Source organism: Pomacea canaliculata, linkage group LG3 (assembly GCF_003073045.1).
Source record: "Pomacea canaliculata isolate SZHN2017 linkage group LG3, ASM307304v1, whole genome shotgun sequence".
Classification (NCBI taxonomy): Eukaryota; Metazoa; Mollusca; class Gastropoda; order Architaenioglossa; family Ampullariidae; genus Pomacea; species Pomacea canaliculata.
This window is the reverse complement of record NC_037592.1, coordinates 7370630-7397129: the sequence shown is the minus strand read 5'-3', so window position 1 is coordinate 7397129 and position 26500 is coordinate 7370630. Positions and strand designations below refer to the sequence as shown.

Sequence of the window (26500 nt, the reverse complement as noted above, 5' to 3'; positions counted from 1 at the left end):
TAGAGAAAGGTCTTATTTTAAAAAGGCCTATTATTTATGGCTGAGATTTTTTTCAAACCTTGCTTTTTAAGTTTGTTTTGTTTGCTTGATTATTTTTTTATTTATTTGATAGCACTTCATTCCACATAGACTGATTGTTTTAGACTGGCACAGGACATACCATGCTGTGCAGAATGTGTAAATAAGTAGGCATGTGACTTCCTAGTAGAAAATAAATTTGTTGGCTGCATATTTGATCAATATTATTTGCATATTATTTGTGGACAAACATATTTGATGATCTTGACTTTGGGGATGTAGACCAGCTGTTTGACGTTTGAACGACTGAAACAAGGAAAGTCTCTGTCACTTTTGTCAAACACTCCCATTGTAAAGCAACACACTGGACGTTTGAAGGACTGAAACAAGGAAAGTTTCTATCACGTCTGTCAAACACTCCCACTATAAAGTGACACTGTGGACCAATTTTTCCCTGTCACCCTCTCAACAAAAAAAAAATCCATATTAAACTGAATTTAGGAAAGCTTCAGACGTAACTGTTTGTCTCTATGTGGTTTTTTTTTATCAGTTCCATTAAAAAGGGTGTCAATATTACATGTGCATGCATGTATGTAGCTAATGTATCATATGTTGTGTGTTTAGTATCAATATATTTGATTGTCGGTTGATTGCAGATGTCATAGAAACTGCTTGTTAGTTTTAAATTCAGTTTGTCATATGCTTTCCAATTTGTCTGTTATATCTGTTATGGATTTATTTACTCACCTTCAAGGTTGGGTTGCTATATCTAGAGTAATTATACATCTGCTATTTCACATTTGTGAAGCAGAAATATCTTTGACCTCATTGCTAAAAACACATTCATGCTGATGTTTTTTTCCCCGCAGCTGTCTTTCACCAGACATAATCAGATTGACCAGTGTCTTTGAAAACCAAACTCTTAGATTTTAGATAATCAGAATAATAAGAAACTGCTGCCTGCTGAATTTTTATTTCAGATATTAATTTTCTTTTTTTCTTTTTTTTCTTTTTTTTCTTTTTCTTTTTTTATTTTTGGTTTAGGGTTAGTTGCTAAAATATTTCAGATAGGAAGGTATTGAAATAAAAATAGCCTCAACAAAAAAATTCATAGAAAAAAGTTTATTTATCTGGGAGTTCAATGTGACCTGTCTGGATCTGTTATTGGCATTGACGCACCCCAAATTTGCTGCTAACTAAAGATGATCTCGTCACAAGATCAACCAAACAAATATGTGAACAAGTGTTACTCTTTTTTTTATTATTATTCTCGGCACCACGATTAGAGTGTAATATATCTTGCTGTTTATTGTTTGCTTATTTTCTTTTTACTATGACTGTGTTGTGTTGCCTTTGCAGTCCTGACTATGCCCAGACGGAATCGACGAGGGTGGCAAAGTATTTGCACCGTCTTTTTTTTCCTTTTTTGGGGATGCTCAGTTTAGATTGGACTGGGAAAGGAGATAGAGGAGTTAGGGTACAGGACGATGTCCAAGTGTACATTTAGCATCATTAGCACACTGCACCTTTGGTTGATCATTACATAATGCTTAGTGTCATTGCAGTCAGTCAGATGTTGATTCCAGCAAGTATGTGAACCCATTCATCTTCAAAACACAATATCGTAACAAAACATCCCCTTTCCATTCAAAATATCTAAGGTCCTCCATCATAGACACATTCAGAACTTAACTGGATCATTATGATCAAGGTGTATCCAATTGAGAGAAGGCTGTTTTGAAGAATGTTTTTGTTGACTTCACAGATCAAAACAGCAGATGAGGAGCAAGTTGTCATTGTCTGCCTGGCTATAGCTTTGTCTCAGTGGCATAGTTTTACTTCTAGGGTGTCTAGACCTCTAGAAGAAGTCTGTGAGCAAGGAAGAGATACCAAGGTGTCAGTGCCTTTGCCTCTTGTCTATGGCTAACACAAGTGTCAAATTTCCTGTACCAATGAACTATGAAGGATCTAGTCCCAAACTGATAAAGACATGCCATAATGACCAGCATAAACTACTATGGTAAACTAGAAAAGTCATTTATATGTAAGCCATACTATGTAAAATGCGCCTGACAATTTTTAGGAAACCTTTTATTTTTAAGCTTGAAAACTTGAAACCTGAAACACTTGGACATCTCCCTACACCCACACCCTCCTACACTAGCTTTCCACAGTATCTTAGGTTGTCGTGACATTTCCGCTGTTCATTCTGGCTTCCACAGATTGCTGCATGAGCGTTTGTTCCATGGTGATGTATTTTTGTTTGGTTCTGCCAGATCTCACTGGCAGTCAATGACTTCACATTAATATCCTTTTTTAAAAAAAATCACAGTACTTATTGACATAGGTGAAAAAATACACTTAGACATGTATGTAGACACTAATTTAGAGTTTTACTGTGTTTTTTGTTTCGGTTTTTCCCATCCCTATTATGTTGCTTTGTATATTTCAGCTGTATAATTTGACTGGTCTATTAGTTGAATGAGGTGTGTAACAGCGGATGCCCTAACAAAATAATTTGTAAATACTTTATATGTTTATTAATAAAGTGCTCAGGGTCACTGACTAGATGCTTCAGGTTTTTCTAAACTATAAACTGTAGTTTTTTTCTAAGTAATTTTAAAAAACGGAATTCCAAATTTCCAATTTATAGCGGCAAAACAGCTGAGGAAAAACCCCAATAGTTTGTATGACAAACACACAGATATAACATTTCAAAAATGCTGCTTTTCTGCTCACAGTAATTATTTTCTTTGCAGGTAATCATTAAATTAACATTCATTAAAAGACATCAGTTTTTGCAGTTTTTAACTCATATATTTTAGTCAGATTTTTATCTTTAGCTTTAAAGTAACCACTTGTGGAATGTATCCCTTAATGTGCCGTCTTTTTCAGATTACGTTTCTCATTGATTGGTCAAAGTAACTAACAGACTTCTTTTAGCCACTTTCACTTTTTTAAAGATTGATATATATATATACACTCAAGTACAATAAATATATATAAGTACTGAGTTACTCATGCCAAAAACTTACTGCAGCATGCTGCATCTTTGATGTGTTCTCTATGGATGGCAAGACATTTATCGCAGTTCATATTTGGCTTATTTAACTAAACTGTTAAACTAGAAACCTCCATTAACCGAGTTCTCTAAAATACTAGGTTGTATCATTTTTTGTCGTTATTTTTGTATTCATAATATCAGCGCTTGAACAATGTTAACAGCATGTGAGACCTATAGCTGGGGTTCTGCTGTGATCATACAGGAATAATGATGTTTTTGTTGCTAAAACTTTGCATCTTTATTTTGTAAGAAGATAAGGAAATGTGATATATGGTTTGGGATGTGTTGCAGAATGTGAAAACAAATATACTTCTTTGATTGTAAAAGCATTTCTTAGGTTTTTGTTTATTGTAGGCAGCATAGACTAGCAAGTAATTGTTATGAACATGCGTAGCGTTAAAATTTAAGGAATTACTAAAACAGAACATTTGGTAAGGAGCATAAAAGTTGAGCAGATTGTTCAATTCTTCTGATTCTCAGTGTACTCATGTAACCTCAGTTCAGCCCAGAAAATTTCTTAAACCATTTGTTACAATCCTTGTAAGAAAAACAACGTAAGCTGACAAGATGCATTTTGGTAGTTGATCCTAGAGTGAATGAGAAGTTATTTTTAAGAAGTTATTTTCTATTCTCCCTGTACCTCTCTCTGGCTCTCACAAGGAGTTTCTTAACCAGCCCAAGCTTAGCCAAGTTCTGGCTTGGCTTGGCCACATTTGCTGTGTCAATCAGGTATCCATCACTGTGATTGCCAGGTTTATTGTGACTGAACAATAACAAGACAAGGCATTTGAGGGCATGCATGTAGAACTGTGATGGTGTGCTTTATTGGAACTGTGGCTGGTTAAGAGGGCCCTTGAGTTGACAGTTTTTCTGTTTTTTTTAACTTTGAAATAACTGCTTGAAATGTCTGAATAAAGATTTATTTCTTTTAAAATATTTTTTTGTGCTACTATTTTTTGTAACTGTTGCTTTTACAGCGCTGAACCGCATGGGCAGTTTGAGGGACAAAATGCGTTTGTCCCCAGACTTGGATAGTCGCCGTCAGAATGGAAATGTAGATTCTCGCGGAGACTTCATCAACAACTCTGTGCAAGGTCTGCACAGAACTGCTTTATATGTGTTCGGGGAGAAGAACCAGATGAAGGTCAGTCAGAAGGTTAATGGTTAAGTTTCATGGGAAACCACAAAATGTTTGATTCTTATCAAAATCCATGTTTGCAAATTGTTAAGAAGCTAAACCTATGTAAGTTAATTATCTATAATCTACTATATTAATTGCAAAATAAGTAGTTGGCAAATCAGGTTAACGCCATATCTTGTATCTTGTGTTCAAATTCTTTGAATTTCGACAAAAAATATGTATCGGACTGTTAGAAACAAAATATTTTTTAAGTACTACATTTAGCAATAGTTTGGTAACAATAAAATATTCTAAACAGTGTAACACATAATTAGAATATCTCTGCTTTTTGCTTAGCTTGTTTTTGTTTTTCATTTTGTCATTATTCTTGTTTGTGTGTAGGCCATTAAAGTTGATGCTTTTCCCAAATGTGACTTCATCTCTGTGGACTTTGCGGAAGTGGGACGTGTCAAGACCAGCTTCAAGAAACTTCTAAGGGCTTGTGTCCCCAGCAGCGCTCCAACTAACTCTGAAAGTGGATTCCACAAAGCAGTGGAGGAGTCTAAGTGGCTGCCTCTGGTGAGTCAGAGATCTTTGACTGGTTCTGTCTGGTTGTTTTGTTTTAAAAAAAAACATGAACAGTGGGAGAAGGAAAACATAACTTTCATGGTTGGAAAGACTTTTTGAAGCTTTCTTAAAATTTAGAGGATAAGCAATGACTGTGTTGAAAAGAGATGTGAACAGCCTTTGAAACAAGCCACCCTGTTTATAAGTTTTAATGAGTTCTGTCATGAAAGCAGAAAAGATAGTAGAGCCAGTTAAGAACACAGAACATTGTATTTTTGCTTTACTTTGCCCCTTGTGTGCTAAGCATACCAGAACAGGTCTGAAAAACTGCAGGATGATACGTTAGAAACTACATGCACTGTTTTAAGCACCACTGAAATGTGTGTTTTCCAAGACAGTGGCAGCTGAACTACTTGTGTTTCAATAAACAGTATGAATGAACATTATCGATCTGCTCCAGTAAGTGGATTCTTAATGTCTGAACAGCTGCAGAATATCATGCAGCTGGCAGGAGCTGTGGTGGACTTAATGGACCTACAGGGGGCTTCCGTCATGGTTTGTTTGGAGAATGGTTGGGACATCACCACACAGGTTTGTTGGTTTGATTTTTTTCAGTGGACATTTAGCACATTGAGTACAATTATAGTTCAGCTGTTTGTTCTTCAACATGTATTGAACACTAGTGTTAGACATATTTGAGTTGTTAATAATAAGATCAATTGATTTTGAAAGACTGATAAACTAACAATGATAAAAGTTTTAATAATTGACAGGTGAAATTTACTGAGCAGTAATTATGTCAAAGATCTGGATTTACTACTGTAACGTAGGGAAGAATATTTCCTTGATATTTTAATGACCATACTGCATAGGTTTACATATTTCAGGATCTCACATGGGAATGTAGAAAAGGTTCAGACTATGTTGCTGCAGTATTTCTGATAATTTACATGGTGATACTGAACAAACAATGTCAATGTCAACAATGCAGGTAGTGAGTGTGGCGGAGGTCTTGCTTGATCCTTACTATCGCACCATTGATGGCTTCAAAGCTCTGATCGAGAAAGAATGGCAAGCATTTGGACACAGGTTCACACATCGGTCTAACCAGACTGCGGCTCATCAGACCAGTGGCTTTGCACCCATTTTCCTGCAGTTCTTGGACATAGTTCACCAGGTATATGCTGATGTATGGGTGTGTGCTTGTGCTAGTAGATCTGCATGTCATGTACCAGCCTTTAGAGCTTGAATCAGCTCATTGACAGCTCACATCTGCTTTGTGTCCAGATCCATCGGCAGTTTCCAATGTCATTTGAGTTCAACCAATACTTCCTGAAGTTTATCGCCTACCACCATGTTTCCAACCGTTTTCGTACCTTCATGCTGGATAGTGAGTACCAGAGGGTTGAAGCTGGGTGGTTGTTAGATGAACGGCGCTCAGGTTCCGTCACCATGGAGGAGATGGCAGATGCACAAGGGTTTTCACCCAAGCATGGGCTGTCAGGAACTACAGCAGCTAGTTTATGGGACTACATGGACAAACAGCACCGCAAGTCTGCCATTTTCTACAACTTCATGTACAATCCTGTGGAGGCGGAACAAGTAATTACTTTGTTTCCTGAATATGTTTGCAATTAGAGGAACATTCAGTCACAAATTGTCAGAACCTCTTTAAAGTGTTAAGAGAAAAGAAAGTCTCTCGAAAATTTTATTCTCCTAAATATCCAGGAAATTAGCCATTTTTAAAATTTGTGTGCTAGAAGAGTTGTCATTACCTTTTCCTGCTAAATATAACTGTAATGGAAATGGTTTGAAACTTAATCATTAGTGGATCTGGCCTCTAGGAAATGTTTTGCAGGTGGCACAAAAGCATTTAAAGAATCTTCCACAAATTTCCCTAATATAATAAGCTTCACTGACATGAAATGCCCCCCCTTTCCCCACCAAAGAAGAATATTGATATTGATCTTGGTGTTGGTGGAGAGAGGTATAATAGTTAAAACTGTCTCTTTGCAGCACCATCAGCAGCAGTAATGTTAACGGAAGTTGTATAGATTTATAACAAAATCATCTGAAAATGAATGTACCAAAAATCTGGAAATGGCAATCTGTTTAATTTACCCAAAAAAAAATTTAAACAATGGAATTTTCTTTATCTTTCTGTGTCTGTCCAGAATTGACAAGGTATGATAATGTGAATGGAAAATCTGAATAAGGCAAACACATCCTTTAAAAGAATTTTGTTGGGATTTAATTTTTGTTTTTTTTTTTTTTTTTTAATGTCTATCCAAAATTGTGTAATTGCTCTCCCAACCTTTTGACATTCAACCAGGTTTTGAGGCCGTATTCCAACATCTCAAATCTAGTGATATGGGACTACTTTCTGATGGAAGATCTTGCACATGGTCCATCATATGACGTAGAACTTGTGGAAAGTGAGCTGCGGCAAAACACTGATATGCTGCCTGACTCAGCTGCTGCAAGAGCCGATGGGCGTCGAGTCATTCTCAGCAGTTGCTATGACAATGTGACTCTGCAGCAGCCTAATTTCTTTCACCATCAGTTCAGGGTGGGTGCCTGCAATGAGAATATTATAAAGTTTCCTAGTTTTGTGAACATTTTCAAGAAAGAATGATATTTGTAGAGGTTATATTTTAATGAAGTATGTGTGTGTGGGCATAAGGAAGAGGAAAAGAGAGGTAGGAGTACAACAAGCATTTGATTTATGACCATATTGCTGATTAGTTTTTAATGAATGCAATTCGCAGGAAATTCAGCGACTAGAAGCTGAGTTGGGCCATTTACCACAGAAATGGAAGGTCTTGTGGGACAGACTGGAAATGCCAATCAGCCGTGACCCATTGCATCGCCAGACCTCTCTCAGTACTCAGATGGTTCGCTCCCATGGTCGATCCCTCCACAAACGGTCCACACTGGAGATTCTTGTCCGTGGCAAGATACTTGGTGAATCAGCCCGATTGTTTTCACAGCCTCACCGATTTGAGAAGCATACATACACAACACCCACGTACTGTGACCTCTGTCAACAGCTGCTGTGGGGCTTTTCCAAAACAGGTTTGTGACCTTTGTGTATTAAGGAATACTCCATGATTGATTTTGTCATCAGTCAAGTTGAATAATATGCATTATCACATAGAAGCTTATTGGCATTTACTTTGCTTAGCTATGGGAGCTTATTGAGGTCTGTGACTGGAAGACCATCCTTGCCTACCCAGCAGGAATGGGTAACTGAATTATCAGGAAATGTAAAAATATGTTGGAAGAAGGTTGGGCTTTGGTCTTCAAGTATCATGGTAGCTATTTACAATTCACTGCCTCTACAATGACTAGGCTCTGGTATCTTTATCTACCTAGAAGCTGTTGGTATTATTTCTTTTATTTAGGGCCAAAACACAAATTAGATGTTTTTCTTATCTTTTACCCATATTTTTCCTCCAAGTGTTTCCTTTGCATTATTTTCTTGCATCGTCTCAGTGTTTATATGATAATTGCTAAGTGAAATAACTGAGGGCCTGCTAATTGTTTGATTTAATTCCAGGAGTACACTGCGCTGACTGTGGCTATAACTGTCACGAGAAGTGTCAGCCAAAGGTACCCAAAACATGCTGCAAGCTGAAAAACATAACTGACACAAGTACAAGCTCATCCAGTGTCTCACGTGTCGGGGGGTCAGATACTGGTTCAGTCACTGCAGGTCTGTTAAATATTCAGTCTTCTGCCATTTGTGTGACCATGTCTTAAACAAGTTTTTACCAGATCCATAAACTGAAGCTGGTCATAAGGTTTTTAAAAAACAATTACACATTTTTTGCCCCTTTTTTTGGTAAAATGTGGGTAATGTTGATTGCTTTTGTTTTTACAGGACCCGGTCCATCTTTTGAAAACTTTACTTCAAGTCATGGAGAACATCGAACTCATGAGGGTTACTTGTACAAGAAAGGGGCTGTATTCAAGGGTTGGAAACAGCGCTGGTTTGTCCTTGACTCCATGAAGCATCAGGTGTCTATGCTTGAAGTTTGGGATATTTTGACATTCCTCCACATACCTTTCATGAGAGTATCTGTGCTTAGATTTGATGACATTGAGTATTTTATAATCAAGTAGCTGGACATATTAGAGTGTGTGTGTGTGCAGTGTTGTGGGAAAGGGTTGCTTGAACGTTGAGTGTGTAAGGCTGCTTTTGTATGCTGACCGCCCCATGACTTTCTCTTTTTCTCTCTCTTTCCTTACTTTTATCTTTTCATCCTTTCATTGTCTTATTGTCATCCTTTGGTATAATGAGCTAGGAGTCTTCAAGTCTGAAAGTTAAACCTGCAATTTCTTCTCAGATGCGCTACTACGATGCCATGGAGGATTCAACCTGCAAGGGCTTCATTGACCTGGCAGAAGTGGAGTCTGTACAGTTGATCAAGAACATGCCTGGGGCCCCTAAAAAGGCCGATGAAAATTCCTTCATTGAGGTAAGGTGTAAACTTGCTGTAACTGCCTCAGATAGAGATATTTTTAGTAATGTAAATTGGGGAAGAAGAGAGCATAAAAATGAGGAGAGAATAAAAGATATGCAGAAGGCTAGAAAGCAGGAGACCATCACATTCACAGAGATATGGAAGAATATTGGTGTCAACCAGCAGCTAAGGCTATAATGATGGCAGCCAGCTTTGTAAACAGATAAAAGGTAAATTTTGGTACTGTGCTCTCAGTTCCTGAAAATCTTTTGCAGATGCGCACCGTTCGGCGGGTATACAATTTCATGTCGACAGACTCCAAGTCAGCCCAGGAGTGGGTTGATAAGCTTCAGAGTTGTCTACAATGAGCAGTCTCTTCTTTTAGTTGTATGGAGCCAGATTTTTGCTGAGAAGGAAAAGGTAACTCATAAAGCATCTGACTCTTGAGAGTTGTCTGATCCTGAATCAGCATCACCCACTCAGCCAAAGTGATGTTGACCCAAGAAAGAGCCCGATGCATGATTTGATGTTCAGCATGACCTCTACCGGGCAAACTCCACATTTTTCCTCTTTACATGTTTTCTCTACCACATTGTTCCTCTGGTCAGAGGATGTGGAGCTTGGTGATTGTGTCAGAGTGCTTTCTTCATAGTTGGAGAAATGCATTTAAAGGATATTCCTAAGGATGGAAGATTCTCAAGCAGTAATTACAGTGAAAACATCTTTTGTGAAATGTCATTCAAACAACTATGAGAATTCAGTTCTTCATGATGAGAACAACATAGACTTGTATAAGTTTTCAGATATTGACCAGCTGGATGTGTGCATTATCAGCAGTGCTATGACACTCCGGAGAAATGTAAAATATCTAAAATTATGTGTATGTGCAGGAATTTGTGTGGAAGGAGGAAAGAGTTCATAACATTTAAGGAAGGTAAAACATTTATTGAGCCAGATTCTACTTGCTGAATGAATTTGTGGACAGGATAAACTATTTGTAGACTAGACATCGGAGCAGCTGGGATAGATAGGCACATGAAGAATGCTACATAGAAGATTTTGTACTGTGAGCTCTTCCACAAATGAAGTTTGTGGAAGAGTTATGTGTCCCTAAATTTGTGCATGCACACACACACACACTACAACCTATAGGCATTTTAATAACTAAAAATAATGAATGTTGATAATGTAAAACATAATAGGCTGGAGAAAAAAAGTTCTTAAGTTTTGTGTTTTCTTTTATTTTAAGATTCATCCCTTCTGCTTACCCTATCCCAATCATCAACCAGTGTGTTTGCATTAATTGGTGATGCTCAAATGTTTCCGTGAGTTCATAAAGTAGCTAAAGATCTGAGACCTTTGTCAGAGTGAGATGAATGTTTGAATTTCATTTGTGTTACTATTTTTGTGTAAATCAGATGTTATTTATTTTGAAAAGTGTTGATCTAGTACCTGCATCATATGTGTGAGCTTATGACTGAATTATCTTTGCCATCTGGTGATAGCAGAGAGGAATTTGTTTTCAAGACCTTGCTTGATCTACATCATGTAGAAGGTTCAGGTCTCCAAACCACAAAGATGGCAGCAAGGGGAGTGAAGTAAAAAAAATAAATGAACCTTTTGAATCCCACTAACTGATAATACATGTATGCAATTTTTATTTTCATCTTCCATAAACTTTGATTTTATTACTGTTTAGATTTTCTTCTTTTAAGATTTGGTCTCATGTTGAGATGTACATTTATAAAAATACCTTTTGAGAATCAGCTAAGAAAAGCTGTTGTAGAGAAAGATTGTATGTTTCTGTATGCTTTTAGACCTTGTTTGTGAACTGTACATACTTAGAGAAACACAGTTTCTTTTTAATATCTTTTGTTGTCGTTTCTAATGTTTTGTTATGTTTTAGAAAAACAAATGCAGTCATCATTTGCAGCAGAATGCATCATGCACTGAGTTTACTACGTTAGCATCTATCCTTTAAGAAAAATGTGAATCTCTCACATTCACATGGAGAGTGTAGATTTTTTTAAACAAGGGTATTTGTCAACATATATTTTATTATCATTTACAAAGGCATAACAACTGTTCTATTTCTGCATATATTCAGGGTATCTTAAAATTCTTTAGGATGGATGTCAGCGGGGACTCTGGGTTGGTGGGTGACGGGGTGGGGAAAGCTGTAAGAGAGGAAACAAGGGAAAGCATGCAGAAAGAGAGAGAAAGGTGTAAAAAAGCATTGTAGATAAGGATCTGGCAGACTGATTGCAAATGTATTTAGTGATTGATTATCATGGCTAAATATGTAATTAGCAATTGATTATCATTGCTAAAAGAATATCCAAGAAAAGAAGGGTCAGAGAAGAAACAAGTAAAATTGCTTCAGATTTTTTTTAATAGGGATAAACCTAAGTGCTGTGTTTGCACTAGAACAAGAGATTGCCACTAGAGCAGTACCCCGAGTGGTGCTTGTGCTAAGCTTTGCATCTGGGTTAAATCTGCTTATCCCAAATACCACTAGCAGTTAACTGTTTTAATTTAAAATTCTGGGCCTGAGTAATGCTTAAAGTTAACACCTAGGAGATACTGAATGTATTCATTTTACTTTGTCTACTGCATCAAACAGGAAAGGACAGTCACATTATTGTAATAACACTTGGTCATTATAACCAACCTGTTAATGCAACATTGCTCCTTTATGGTTTTGTCATTAGTGCTGCCACAGGTACCCTAGGTTAAATAGCTGACACAGATTTAATTTAGTTTGTAAAACTAGACATTTTTCAATGGTCACATTACCATATGAGATACAGAGCTGGAATATAAGTCACAAGAAACTTCAGTGTTTGTTGTATCTGCTCACCTATTTCTAAAGAAGCATTTCCTTCACTTTTTTCCCAATCATGTACTTTGTGCCTTTTGACTTAACATTTATTTTTAGAGCAGGTAACTCCAATCTTCTTTCTCCATAAAAATATAGTAATTTTAATGAAATATTGCGAGAATATTGAAAGAGAATTGTATTTTCATTGGTTGCAATCCAAATTACTAAAATTTTGTATCACTACAAAATAAATTGTTCTCATACTGAACAGTTACCTGTTGCCTTTTGGTAAGACATAGGACTGTGCTCTATGGGGTAGGATAGCTTTACTTATTAGTACACTCTTTTTCACAAAAAACTGGTTTAAAACAAGTTTTGTATATTTGTTGGGGCTAAGGATAATGGATATCAGTTATTAGTCTTACCTTTCCTCAGTAAATTTCTGGCTTTTGATCAGTCATTAAATGGTTGATAAGATTATTATACTAGTCACATTGTCTGAATTTTTTTTAATGCTGCAATTTGTGAAGTATAATTGTCAGCCTAATATGATCAGTCTGCCACAGGAGAGAATTATGAACAGGTGGATGGTAAATTTTTGTGTTTTTATCTCCATTTGTCATGAGAAAAGGTAAAAAAGAAAAACAGAACAAACAATTGTAAGAAACAAAATCGTGGCTTTTTGGAAAGCACTTCAACAAGATCAGCCAAGCTTCAAAGTGTTGCTCTGTTCAGTGGGAATTAAATCATTTGACGCTACATATTACAACACATCTCATAATAATTCAGCACTCAATTTATTGGTCATTTCAACAACTGGGATCTCGTTGCTGGTAATTTGTCATAATAGTTTTATAAACTTATTTCCCTATACATTTTTGGGGTTAGATCTCTTCTCTGGCTTGGCTTGAAATTCTCAAAGTGATGTCCCCATTTTGTGTGGATATGTTTTAAATTGTAAAAAAAATATATGGTTAATTTATTTTTACTTTATGCTGTACACATTACTAAGATTCTTGCTAGTCTCCTCGTTACCTTTAAAGTTGTCTCATTTCAGTATGTTCAGATGTACTTTTTCTGTGACATCATGTACAAGTATTACCTTTGTTGTATTGGTTACTATTCTCAGGTTTGCAAAATTGGTAGAAGGGGTCAGGTCAAGTTAGCAGTAAGACTATGTTCAAAAAATGAAAAACAGAAACATTCTGAAAGACAAATACATACAGTACAAATTAAATCTCTTTATGACCTGTCACATTAAACAGTACAGGAGGATAACTGCAGCATAAGACGCTTATTGATATCAAAATCTCTTGAGTAAATGTATGCATAAATGTAGCCAGTGTGTATGTGTGTTATCCCACCTTCCCTCACAAACACAGAAACAAAATATTGAATTAAAGAAACAGCCCAGTCTGTTTTTTTCACATAAATATCCAAGACCTAGAGTTCTGCAACTGTAGGAGGTAAGAGGAGATGGCACATAACGGAGGCAAAGTCGAGCTGTCACTGTGTGGGCAAGACATGCCTCATTACTGTGATACCAACTGAACTAGGAATCTTAAAGGGTCTCCAAGCACAGAAAGATAAATGAGCATAGTAAAATTGCATAATGTCAATAAAGATGATGATTCTGTTATTGCATGATTTTTGTTTAAATTCTTTTGTCTTGGGCAATATTCTGAGGTACGTAAAGAAGAACCTTGAAATGTGCAGCACAATGTTTACCTCTTGGCATTTTAAACCGAAGTCAGGCTAGCCTATTTAGAAGAGCATGTAGAAGAATTTTGGACAGTATATTTTAAAAGTAAATTATTATTTTTAAGAGATAATTTTTTAAAATAAAAGTGTAGGTCATCTTGTCATTTAGTAACATAATTGTGCATGGTCACAGTCCAAGTCTTAAGTTTTTGCCAGCTTTATTATCTTCATTCACTTTATTTTTAGTGTTTTATATTGACATAATTAATATGTATGTATTATTGATAGTGCAAACAGGTAACACAGCTTGCGACTGCTTTCTCCACATTCCATATCTTGAGGTAAAATGGCAGTTGTGGATTAATTTTAAATCTCCTGTACAGAAAAAAAATTGTGAAAGATGCATGTAAACATTTTTTTGGAAACATTCAAGCACTGACATTTTCAAGCAAGTTTTGTTGGTTCTTTTTTGTTTGAGGTTTTTTTTTTGTTTTGTTTTTTGGGCCAAACAAGAGATAGAAGCCAGGTAATCAGTACAGGTTGAATGTGGATCTTTGACCCTTGTACTCATTCTTGACACTGCAAAAAAAAAAACATCTCCATCCTGCTTTGCCATCCATCCAGCTACTGAACTGTGACCTGTTTTTTCTTCGTAGCAGCAAATCACTCCCATCCCTAACTTCTGTCTTTTCTGTTTATGGTTGTCCTTAACTATGCTTGATAGTTTGATGACTTTTGTGTGTATGTGGCAGGAGGTATTGTTGCTGTCAGTTTTGGAACAGTGAAGTGCTTTTCTTTCTTACTGTATTCAGTAAACACAATAGGTCTGAGGATCAGGTAAAAAAAAAAAGACTTCATTTTGAATAACCTTCCCTCTTTCCCATTCCTATTATTCTAAGCATAAATGTGATGGGCAAGGTTTTATTTTGATTTTGATTTTGATTTTTGTCGACATCTGGATGCCCAAACAACAAATCTTGTTCATTTAAATTATTTATTTCTTCTTTATTTATAGTTGCAGAAAAAGTTTCTTTGACAAGATTTTCATAAAGAAACTGATGAAATAAACTACTACTTTTTTTGTTTGTTTCATCCCCTCCCCCAACTGAATGTATATATGGATGTTTGTTGATAAAAGAAAAAATGAGTGAGTTGGTGAGGTAGTTGGATATCAAGTGGGTTGCTGGCAGATTATGTGTATCAGTTGTTAAAATGTGTGTCGTACCGGTTTCAGTCATTTTGTTTTCGTGTGCTCATGCATAGGCACACATGCTTCAAGTGTCACTCTTTGCTTCAAAAGGGGAACAAATGTGTTGGGTGATGACATGAATCATGCTGCTCACTGCACAAGGTTGGCTCCCTCATCAAGTGCAATATAAATGTTTGTGGTTTGTTACTTTCTTGTTCTCATGACATTGTGGAATGTCTGTATGAGGGTTCTTGTGCAAGTCATTTTTTTATAACGTCTGGAAAATTTCTTACAGTGTCAGCAGCTTGTTTTGTTTATTTGATGATGCAGTCACAGCTGGTAGCTTTTGGACTCAACTGCTTTATAGAGGTGTCATTGCTAAATACGCTTATTGTTATTTTCAAGAGTTGATATAAGCCTTACAAGCATGAAATGTACAGATTTGTTTAAGGACTTCATGTTACATTCATGTAGGTTTTTTGTTTTTTGTCGTTTTCAGTTTTGAAGGGAAGAAGCAGATGGCATAAGCACTTGAGACTCCTTTTTCGTCACAAACATGCTCATTATGAAGATAGAATATGTAGACATTTTTGTGAATGAAAAAGGTGCTAACCCAGCCCGAGCCTGAGAATTTGTTAAAGTTTTGTGTGTTAAGATCCTGTGCATTTTTCTTATTCTTTTTGCTTTATTTTTATTTTTCAGAGTGTGTGAGAGAAAGAGAGCACGTTAGATTTTGTATAAGATATATTTCATTTTTGTATGTTAAGATCCTGTGCTTGATATTTCTTTTATAGTTTTTATGTCAAGATGTTACATTTTAAACCAGGGTTTGAAACAAGCATGTGCACTGTGACAGTGTCAGTCAACATTGTGTGTGTATATATATCAAGAAAATGTTCATATGTAGGAAAATGTGGGGGAAAGTGGGGAATAAGAAAAAAGTTCCCCTACATTCATGTGAAATAAATGCCTTGTGTCACACATTCTTGTGAAATAATGACATTACACATAGCACATGTACACAAGTAGTAAAACATTTCTTAAACATTGATGGACATAATTTCAAATTCATTTTGAAGGATTTTTAAAGAGTAGTGACTGCCCTTTAGTTTCCTCACTAGAGGATTGTATAGAGAATTAATGATAAGTTTTACAAAGTTTGAATATCATACCGTCATTTAAATTCCATTCCAATCAGCTGGTGAGAATGGCAAGAACTACAAATCCCTTAAAATGTTCCATCAGAGTTTTGATTTAAGTTGAAATGTTTGTCCAGAATTCTTTAGAAATCATGTGACCATAAGAGATATTAACATGCTGAACATGCTTGCTGCTTGCTCAGCAAAGGCCTTAGTTGTGACTTTTGTCAGCTGCTGCAAGCATTTACCAGCAGTCAGTTCAGGTCAAGGGACTGACTTTTTCCATCTCAGAAAGCTTTCCGCAAAAACCAGTTTATTTTTCAATGATCTCTTGCCTTGGAGATATGTTGACATTTCTGTCAGCTGACAAGTTTCCAATCTGTTTTTTATTACTTTTACAGAGATCGCTGTAATTAAAGTATAATACCTATAAAGTCTGGCATAATTCTTTCATCTAACAAGGCAATGAGATATTTTCTTCAAGAGAACAGTGTTTTGTCATTAAAAGTTTGATAATTTCAGTATGACTAGAGGAATAAACAGATGTGGATAGTTTAAGACTTTATTCCCTTCAAACTTTCCTTTAACTTAAGCATATGGATTATCTTTCACACACTCTTACTCCACAGCATCTTAAATTCCTCTGTCCATTCCATTTTTTTAATGTCCACATGCCTGTACCAATTGCAGTAGACATGTTTTATAGATCGAGATTTTCTGGAGATGCAGCCAAGTTAAGCAGAAGTATAAACTGTCGACAAGTGAATTTTTTCATATATATTATATGTATAAACAGATTAGCATGACTTGAAGGCATAGCCTTCTGTCTTAGCATTTAAACTAAGAGATAGTTGTAGACAGCCCTGCATGACACTTTGTTCTTACCTCAGATGTGACAACTTCACTTTTCTCCGACACTTGTACCAGTAACCTTTTTAAAAAGTCCTATTGGTACCCGGCCCCATGCTAGACCCTAATATTGCCTACCTTATATGGATGATTGTAGGATCAGTGATGGATATGCTGTGACCAGCATGTCTGTTTTGACTTATTTATATATTCGTGTTCCCATGGAAAAGTAATATGAATGTTATTTTGAAGAAGTCAGCAAGTTTATGTGTGTGTTGTGTGGTGTATATATGTGCATGAACAGTTGTGTGTGTACAGAACACATTTGCCAAGAAAACAGTCTTTTGCCCTTGTGCAGAACAACTAGGACATTTGATGTGGATGGTGTATTCTTCTTTATCAAGTGGTGGATTGTACATTTCTCCATGGCTGTTTCATTTGTTGATGTCCATGTTGCACATGCACTGGTGAAAAAGGGTGCTGTTGTCCTGTCAGAGGTTGGTGTCCCTTTTAACATCCTTTTTTTTTTTTTTGCCATGCTGGTATCCTGCACCACATTATCACATACCAGACGTGGAGAATAAAACCTTTCTAGAGACTTAAAATGTGTGTGGGTGAGAGAGGAAGGATGAGAGTTGAAGGTGGGGCAACAACCAGGCAGACCTGCTCCTAATGTGTGATGTTACCTTGCAAAGCTCAGGGAGATGGCGTCGGAAAGCGGTCAAAACTGAGGTTGATACAAGTAAACGGAAGCAACCTACAACTGAAAGAAAAATGTCACCCCAGTGAATTATGCTTTAGTGCCGACGAAGAGGACACGCTGATACCCAAGAAGTTCTGAGTTCCAAAGAAGAATCACAGACATTGATAGCCACTCCCAGAAGAAGCGTCATGCAATTAACGTTTAACTTATTTTAGCAAGATAAAACTTTGATTAGAACACCGAGACAGACGAGACGCGATTGAGAGCACTTAGAGGAATGTCAATGAGTAAAACAACTACTAATTCTCCATTTTCAAGGAACAGACTTTGTGTGGGCCAAATAGGGGAGAGAAGAAAGACACTTTCGTCCCAGCTCACCCATGTAATGTACCCACCCAACGGCGATCTCGCACGCCAAGGTGAGCGACCTGGGACCGCAGTTATGAAGCGAGAGCAAGTCGTTTCCCTAGAGCAAAGTTGGGAATTCTAAGAAAAAGCATCTCGTTTTCGTAGTTACGATTCTCTGACCCCATGGACTCTTCTTCATGCTTCTTCACCACAGAGCCTCTTTGCCATCACTTTGGTTCTGGGGTTAAACATTTGCGGGGCTCTGTACACCTCTTTATAAGACGCTTTTTCTTAAGTTCCCTAACTTCCCCACGGCAACGACTTGCCCTCGCTTCATGACTACGACCCCTGGAGGTCGATTTGTCGCCGATCCACTTTCCTTGTTACTAACCCCAGGGCACGACACGAGCCACCGGCCGTTCAATGGGACTGACTTGTCCCGAGCTTTCTTCTCCTTCGTTTACTCGTGTCTTTGCTGCATTTGAGCTCGTTGCTAATGACGCTCGTTTCCTCCATTCCCACCCCACCCGACACCCCAGTCTAATGCGTCGGTGCCTGGCAGGAAGACATTAGTACCGTCAGTGAATGGGTCTTTATGTCTGCTGCTTGCTTTTGAGGTCTTTGGACCGTGTGCCACACCCACCACCACCAATGGTCCTGCCACCCGCCGCTGTTCAGCCCTCGGAGGCGAATTCCTTTGAAATGTAACGGCGCTGTGACCAACAAACGGTCAATTTAGAAAGATTCGGAGTCGTACGTGGCTGAGGGTAGAGAAAATAAATTGTAGAGGCAATAAAATTTTACTTTGTATGAAGGTCGGCGAAAATCTGTTGAGTGGTGTCAGACACGATTCCTATAAACGAGTTGGGCTTTCTAATTTTTTTTTTAATTTTCTCTTCTATGATCCTTCCCTCTCCCACCTCACTTCGCTCTCCATTGACCTCTTTTCCTTTTTTCTTCTCGCACTTGGGTAACCTTTATTTTTTTTAGATAATATTTTTTCTAGTTGCATTCAAGCTTTCTGCTGTATTGTTTATTACATGCGTGCTTATTGGCATAAATATATGATGCAATTTATCAATGAAATAATTTGAGAATTGTCCAATATTAACAACAAACTCCCCTTAATGAAGGATTATTCCTCCCATACCGATCCCCCGCATTTCGATCAGTTATCAATCAAACCTACTGACGATACCGTTGAGCCACACACAAGGGCCTGAAGGTAAGGTTCAGGTGTAGAAGTCCATGGTTCTTCGCGAGGTGAGACAAGTCTGGGTAAGAGATTCACATCCGGGTTTCTGTGTTGCTGTGATGTCACTTATTTGAACATTGATAAGTGTGTTTTTCTCGACCATCCTCATTCCTAACCCTGCGTTTTTTACTTGTCCCTCAGATACAACACGAACACAGGTAAGTTGTAGGTCCTTGCAAGGCCAGTGGAAGAATGCTGGAGTCAATGTCGAGTTGTAAACCATTTAAAGGCCTAGTGGGGTGCAAATTTTGATTCTAATGACTAGGTAAACTTGTTCAAGATTTTTTTCCACCAAATCTCAGTAAATACTTCCCTTCTGTCCTCAAGATACATGTCGAAAAACATCATTGTCCAATGAAAGGTCAAGTTTGTCCACAGATAGTCTAATTAACAAATAGTCCTTACTCATTCATTGCCTGTAACACTGACATACTGTAAATGTGTGTGCGCGTGCGTACAGCATGTTATCAGCTTGACCGGCTGAAGCCTCGACATGAATATTCCTGGACCCTTCCTACATGGAATAATACAAGACATGGAGAACAATAATCTGCCTGCTTACAGCTGACTTCATTTTATGTCGTTGGAAATATTTTTGCCCTATTTTTCTTTGGTCAGAAGAGTCGAAGGTTGCTATGGAAAAATCTCTGCCCCTACTATTTATTGCAGACTGTCACACATGAGTTCTTGGCTATTCGTTCAGTTCATGGTGACCCCAGGTTAACCTACAAAGGTAGCTCGGTACTTCGAACTAAATCACAAAAAGTTCAAATTAAAAGCAATTTCTTGCTTGCTTTTGTAAGTCGACAATAGAAACTCTTTACAAACCTTTATAACTCGTGTCTTTGTCGACCTTCATGACCTCGTGAGTCTCATGAATATCTGTTAATGAATTCGTTGTCAAAAGTTTCCTTGGACGGTGCGTGAACAGTCACAAGGTCGGGTGGGCAGCGAGGTGAGACTGGAGGAGAGGAATGACCCACGGAAAAACTGACCTGAAAATTCCAGTCTCGTATAAAGCGAGCGTCTGAAGGCTTCATGACAGACGCACCAAGGAATTAAATAACTTGATGATGTCAATCATTTTTTTCTTTCTTCGTTCTTCCTTTTTGTCATTCGTCCATTCTAAATCCAGATGTGCAGTTACTTTGGCACAACAGCCCTCGAACCCGAAGGTGTGCAGTCTACCTGACTCCACAGAGGACTGAGAGAGGTAAGGCAGTGAGGGAGAGGATATGGACATCGTCTTCTCAAGGTCCCTCTTCCCTTCCCGTGATAAATGAACAGATTAACATCTCACTGCCAAACGATCGTAAAGTTACGGTACTTTACCATTTATGCGATCGTGTGTGTGTATGTGTTCGCGTGCGTGAGCCTTTGTGGACTTAAAGGTGCACTGTCTGATGTTAAACAAACTCATAAATCACACTTGGAACACTAATTCGTCTAGCAGTGTCATCAAATACTCTACCTCGCATATGAACGTTCGTCATCAAAACCCTTGATATCTATGTTGTGTCTGCTGTCGGAACAATCGAAGGAAGAGAAAGCGAGCGAACAGCATTTCTCCTTCCTCACCTCCCGCAGAGAATATCACCTTTCGTCACGAAAGAAAATAGAATCCCTATTCCACCTTCTCATGTTCATGTTCGGATTTCTCGTCTCACCTTAAACATGGCTTAGTCTAAGCCAGTGCTTAACCTGACAAAAACCACAGCTTAAACTTCTTTTGAGAACTCGATCGTTAGCAAGAAGTATTTCGTCTTTAGTGGAGGAAAGAACAGAGAGAGCTTATCTGTACAGGAGGAATAAACTGCTTTCTTTACTGTTTTACTTTTGATCACAGTTTAAAGCATACCAGGCAAGGGAGTGGACAGGTGTCACTGTGAAGATGGTTGCCATGTCCTGACTGACGAGGGACACTACAGCTGCTCCATGCAGCTGGCCAGCGGACGATACAGCTGGTCCATGCAGCTGACCACCAACCTAACACTGGGGAAGGGGTAGGTAGTCTGGAGCCGTTTTCACTCTATACCCTCTACAAGAGGAACAGAATGGATGAAAACAAAATCTGGTCACGTGACAAGTCGTGTCCGGAAACAATACATTTTGGCCGAAAGGTCAGAAAGAGACAGAATGCCATTATTTTGTTCACTTCAGGGTCACTTTAAAAGCTGTTCTGAGACGAATCGATTCTGTAACGATTTCTCTTGCTAATTAAAGTGTCACTATCATCCATGAGTGACGAGCTCTGTAACTAAAATCTCGACGCATGCGCAGAAGCTTAGCAATTATCCACCTCGGAGATAAACACATTTTGTCGAGAGCTCATAAAATGTCTTTCGATACCATAAACTAAACTTTATAAACACATGAAATAAATGTATACCATTAAAAAAAGGTGTCGTGTTCAAAAGACGATCAAGACACCTAAGACTTCTTATTCTCTTGACTTTTCTTGCCAGAATTTATTATAAAAATACATTAATTTTTTTAGCAATAATTTACAGGTGGCTATATCGAAAGGATTTCCAACATAAAAATCGTTTATGAAAAGTAGAGATGAGGCAAAATCTTATTTTGAGTTGAAATGTTGGTCTGAACAATAGTTGTGATATTTTGCCTGACGAACATTTGTTTCGAACGCCGGCGTGGAAGCCGAGGACAGGGCAGATCCTGAACACAGCGGGCGAGTGGGTGGTGGTCGTGGTGGTGGTGGTGGTGGTGGTCTGCATGCTGTCACGGGGCGAAACGTGTTAAGAGCTGAGACCGTCAGCTCGCCATGCTCAAAGACTCCTGGTGGCTGCAATGAAAGGTCTGTAAAACCCGCGAGAGTTCGACTTCTTACAGATGACCTTTGGGGCCAGGCCACTTGCAGTGTTCTGTTGAAAACAATGAACACAGAGACGACAGGGGAAGACAAGCGTGAAGGGTTTATCTATAGTTCTTTTCATTGCCGCTAGGAGCTTAACATTTGATTTACGACGAACAATGCGTGCTGTCGAAAGCGAGCGTTTCATTTATTTACTTTTTTTTTTGTTGTTCTTTTTCTGAAAGGTAATGTTGGGGACAGTGACAGAATGAACTTCAGTGACGTTGCTGTGTCAGGGCCAATGGCTGTCTCCTAGCAGTCACAGGACGACAGCAACACACGTCGGTTGACTTCGAAGCTAACATTTTCTTCTGTGTAGTCTTCGCCTGAAATTCCAACCAACGACGATCGAGTGAGTGGCGAGGGTCCTGATAATTGTTGGTAAAAATTGTCAGCGGTACACGAAGACGTTCACAAGAAGTCGTCCTGAACCACCAGCATGGCTGCTCAACACTTTGGCCGCAGCCTCTTGAAGTGTGGATCCCTTTCGTTGTGAGACTGAACACATCGTGGAAGATGGCGGGGTTTCCAGAATATCTTCGTACACGATCCAAAATACGGGTCACGACCTGGGTGGAGGTGCCTTCACCTTTGCCGAGTGGTGCCTTGTCTCCAGGGGAGATGCTGAAGGCGGAGGAAACCAAGTCAACGAAAGAGGTAGGTAATGGGATGTCTCTGGAATGTACTGGGATGTAGTGGGTGTCTTAGATGTACTGGGATGTTTCAGGTGAAGCAGGTTCTTTCTGGATATATCTGGGGGAGAAAGATGACTTGAAGACTTTAGAGGGAGGGATGAAACAAGAGCCGATGTCGACCTGCAGATGTCGAGTAGTTCTGGGTTTTGTTTGGAACGTGCTGTGTGGGTGTTCATAGGGTCGGACACTTGTCACTGGAATGGATGTGACCTGAAGAACTCAAACAATAACTGGTTTGACCCATTGTCAGCTTGTCTCGACGATCTGAGATAAACAAACTAAAAAGCTAGACTGCCAAATAGCTCAGACTGGACACTCTTCACCGCAATTTCTTTCTAACATTGCTGTGTGTTCTGTGTATGTTTGTTTTTTGTGTGTGTTTTAGTTTCCCTTTTCGTGATTTATATTCTTATCTCTTTAGTTCACAGGTTTCTTTCTATGTTATCATACCATAAAAATACGCACATAAACCTTAAAACATGAGAACTCACGTATACACACACACACAGGATTTCAGACTATAAACACGCGAGGCTGACCAAGACAACGCAATCGATGAAACTGTCGTTAACAAGCACTTGTTTATCGCCAGGACAAGATACAACATACAGTATCAGATAACCTCCCCATCCACGATGCATCATTATTTCAGGCGATCAATAAACACCACCAGCGGATCAAACGACGACAGCAACAACTTTGTGAAGGGGCATTAAGCGAGCCTTCACACCTCTTTGTTTGCTTCCTCTACTAAATTGCACTCAATAATTTAATATTGGAATTTACATCTGCTCAATGGGTGATCATCTTAACATCACAAAAATGAAGGATGGAAGAATTATCTTTAGGGAAGTGGAGGAGTAAGCTTGGTCACAACTTGCGGTTTGCATTTTTTCCGTATAGAAAATTGTGACAAAGCTACTCTTAGAGAGTGAGAAAAGGTTTGTAAGAGAGATACATTCGTAGACTGGAGCTTTTGTAACAGAAATACTTTAATGTAGTTTTATAGGCTGGATAGGATTGTAACAAAGATGTTTGATAGAATGGGAATGTTTGTAGCAAGGATACTTGAAGGATGTTTGTATGGATGGAATGGTGGTTGTAACAAAGATGTTTTATACACACAAAGGGATTTTTAACAACGAATATTTTATTGGCAGTGATGGGGATGGTAGCAAAGATACTTGTTTAGACAGAAAATGTTGTAAAGATATTGTTTAGAGACTTACCACGATGACAAGAAAATGTCTAACGGTGCTGTATGTGTGTATCCACGAGGTGACAAATATGTATTCACAGGCAATATTAGTGCATAGATTGATAGACAAGTATACTGAAGAAGAAAACGAAAAGTATCAACTTTGAAAACTGCAGAATACCTGTATATTTGTTTACATGTTTGCTAGTGACTAAAACAGAAACGTTCGACTTACACCAAAGAAACGCGCGCGTTCACACACACAAACACACACACAAAGAGCGATGGTTGAGAGCTTGAGATGATCATTTGAAAAAATATAGAGAAGAGAATGACAGGTATTTGAATGCAGCCCGAGTGGTCTCACCATCTCTCTATATGCAAATGGTCTCCGGAAAGCGGAAGTGTATGAAAGCAAAACCTCAGGACGTTCAACCTTTGAACTCTGACTTCGATGACCCGCAAACACTCGTGCTTGAGACGATACGCCACTTGCATGCATCACAGCGATTCGATCCCCACTTCCATTCATCGAAGTTTAAAAAAAAATGTGGGTGACCGGGAGACTATAAAAGGACAATAAGAATGGCCCTGAGAAAACTTGAATTTGACAAGATTAGTTCTCCTTAGCTCAGGACAAAAGACTGGAGGTACTTACTACTCCCGACACCAACAACCTATTGCTTTCTTCACTAAAGTCGCTGTTGTTCACTTTGTCGACATTGTTCACACTACCTTCACTGTTTCCATTATGCACAAGATTCACTTTTTTGTGTCTTTCGTTTTTCATTTTCTCCTTGCAGTTCCTAGTCTCTGCATCTCATCTGTCAAGTATTTTTTTTCTTTGATTAGTGTGTCGTTCAACTAATTAATTATCAACCGATTAATTTTCTGTAATACATTAGTTTAAACAGTCTTCAAAAGATGGCGAATTTTACAACGTAAAAACAAATTTAAAAATTCTATGTTTATCTTTAAAACACACTTTTAAACATAAATTTCAACACAAGATACGTTTAACCTCATTTCTGTGATTTATTTAAGATTCTAAAAATGTTGACAGTTTCAGGGGAAAAGACATCACAACAAATTCTCATACAATAAACTGCCCGTACTTTAGGTCAAACAACTCATTATAACTTCGCACGTTGCACTTGCATCGTAGCTGATTAATTTTTTTTTAAATCATTATTGTCCTCGTCAAATGGTGTTTTACTATAATCTTCCTAATTCAACTTTCCTGCTTAAACGCTTAAATCTCATAACGGCTGAAAATAAATAACAACTGCTTCTTAGTTGCCTTTAAAAAGATAGAAAACATTTTTTAATGAGATGTAGCTCTTATTTTGAGGTTTTTTTTTTTTTTTTTTATTTTTGATCGCTCTTTTTCGAGTTAAAAAACAATGTAGTCACAATTCCTGACACCACACCCGACATTGAGCTCGAGCTAACGCGAGCACCTCCTGGTGTTGCACGAGTCGGTCTGAGGAATAAATTATCGACAGTATGCTAATGACAGAGAGTCTTTAACCTTGTTTCAGACACCTAGGCTTATGTTCCTCGGATAAAGAAAAATCTGGTGACATTTTCTGTCTTACATAAGTGAACAACAGGTACCATTATTCCCAACCCCACCCACTCCTCGGAGAAACTTCACAAACACAAACACACATATCAGAGAGAGAGAAGAAGGGTTGGGGACAGAGAAGGACTGAAACCAGTGAGGGGATGTGGTCTCCAAGTAGATTTTATTCTTCTAAGAGTGCTGAAAGATTGATCTTCCACTCTGAAGTTGTTTTATGTGGTTGTATTCGACAGAATAGAGTTAGACTTTCTAATCCGTGTATGTACAATCAATATTAGATATTCGATGTGGACGCGGACGCACCCACATACACACTAGCTCTGCCTCTTTTTCTCTATCCTTTCTCTCTCTCTCTTGCTCTTTCCTCTATCTCACCCAGAGAACATGTGACGTTTATCATTAAAAGTCATCGTGATTGAAGCACAAGGAGAGAACTAGGTTTAAAATGTCCTATTACCGATGGCAAATATTTGTGCTCTTGATGCCTTGGGAGTGTTGTTTTACTTTGTTTGCATCGCACGCTCATTATCAGGTCTGTCTTCAACTTTTTTCTGTCTCCCCTTCGCGATTTGTGTGGTGGGTATGGTGTGTGTGTGGAGGTGGTTATCTTTCTCTCGTGCTTCGGACGAGCGACACCCATTTTTTTTTTAATTTTTTTTAAAGCACACCGGTACAGCTACAAAATCTGCTTTTTCAGAGTTTTTTCCTTTTCTCCCTTATTATTTATTTAATTATTGTATTTGTTTTTTTATTATTGCTGAAAGACTCTCCTCCCTATTCCCCACTTTCCCCACCTAATCACAAAAAGCCGCTGGGAGTGGGAGGCGGGATCCAGTTTACCTGTGTGCACATTGAACTCGAAAACTGAGACTCAGACAATAAAGTTCGATGGTGCAGTGGAACTGAGGAC

At 38.2% G+C, this 26500-nt stretch overlaps 1 protein-coding gene across 1 annotated transcript in view; it reads left to right on the top strand.

Annotated features, from left to right (window-relative positions):
* LOC112558770 (myotubularin-related protein 13-like) overlaps positions 1 to 12053 on the top strand; it is a 79728-nt gene extending 67675 nt beyond the window's left edge. Inside the window, exons 36-47 of the mRNA XM_025229425.1 lie at positions 1378 to 1416; positions 4060 to 4226; positions 4605 to 4781; positions 5256 to 5360; positions 5761 to 5946; positions 6057 to 6371; positions 7102 to 7338; positions 7538 to 7844; positions 8329 to 8484; positions 8653 to 8789; positions 9119 to 9250; positions 9511 to 12053. Coding sequence (XP_025085210.1) covers positions 1378 to 1416; positions 4060 to 4226; positions 4605 to 4781; positions 5256 to 5360; positions 5761 to 5946; positions 6057 to 6371; positions 7102 to 7338; positions 7538 to 7844; positions 8329 to 8484; positions 8653 to 8789; positions 9119 to 9250; positions 9511 to 9603 — 2051 coding nt within the window. The 3' untranslated portion in view covers positions 9604 to 12053. The remainder of the gene's footprint in view (positions 1 to 1377; positions 1417 to 4059; positions 4227 to 4604; positions 4782 to 5255; positions 5361 to 5760; positions 5947 to 6056; positions 6372 to 7101; positions 7339 to 7537; positions 7845 to 8328; positions 8485 to 8652; positions 8790 to 9118; positions 9251 to 9510) is intronic.
* The last annotated feature ends 14447 nt before the right edge of the window (positions 12054 to 26500 follow it).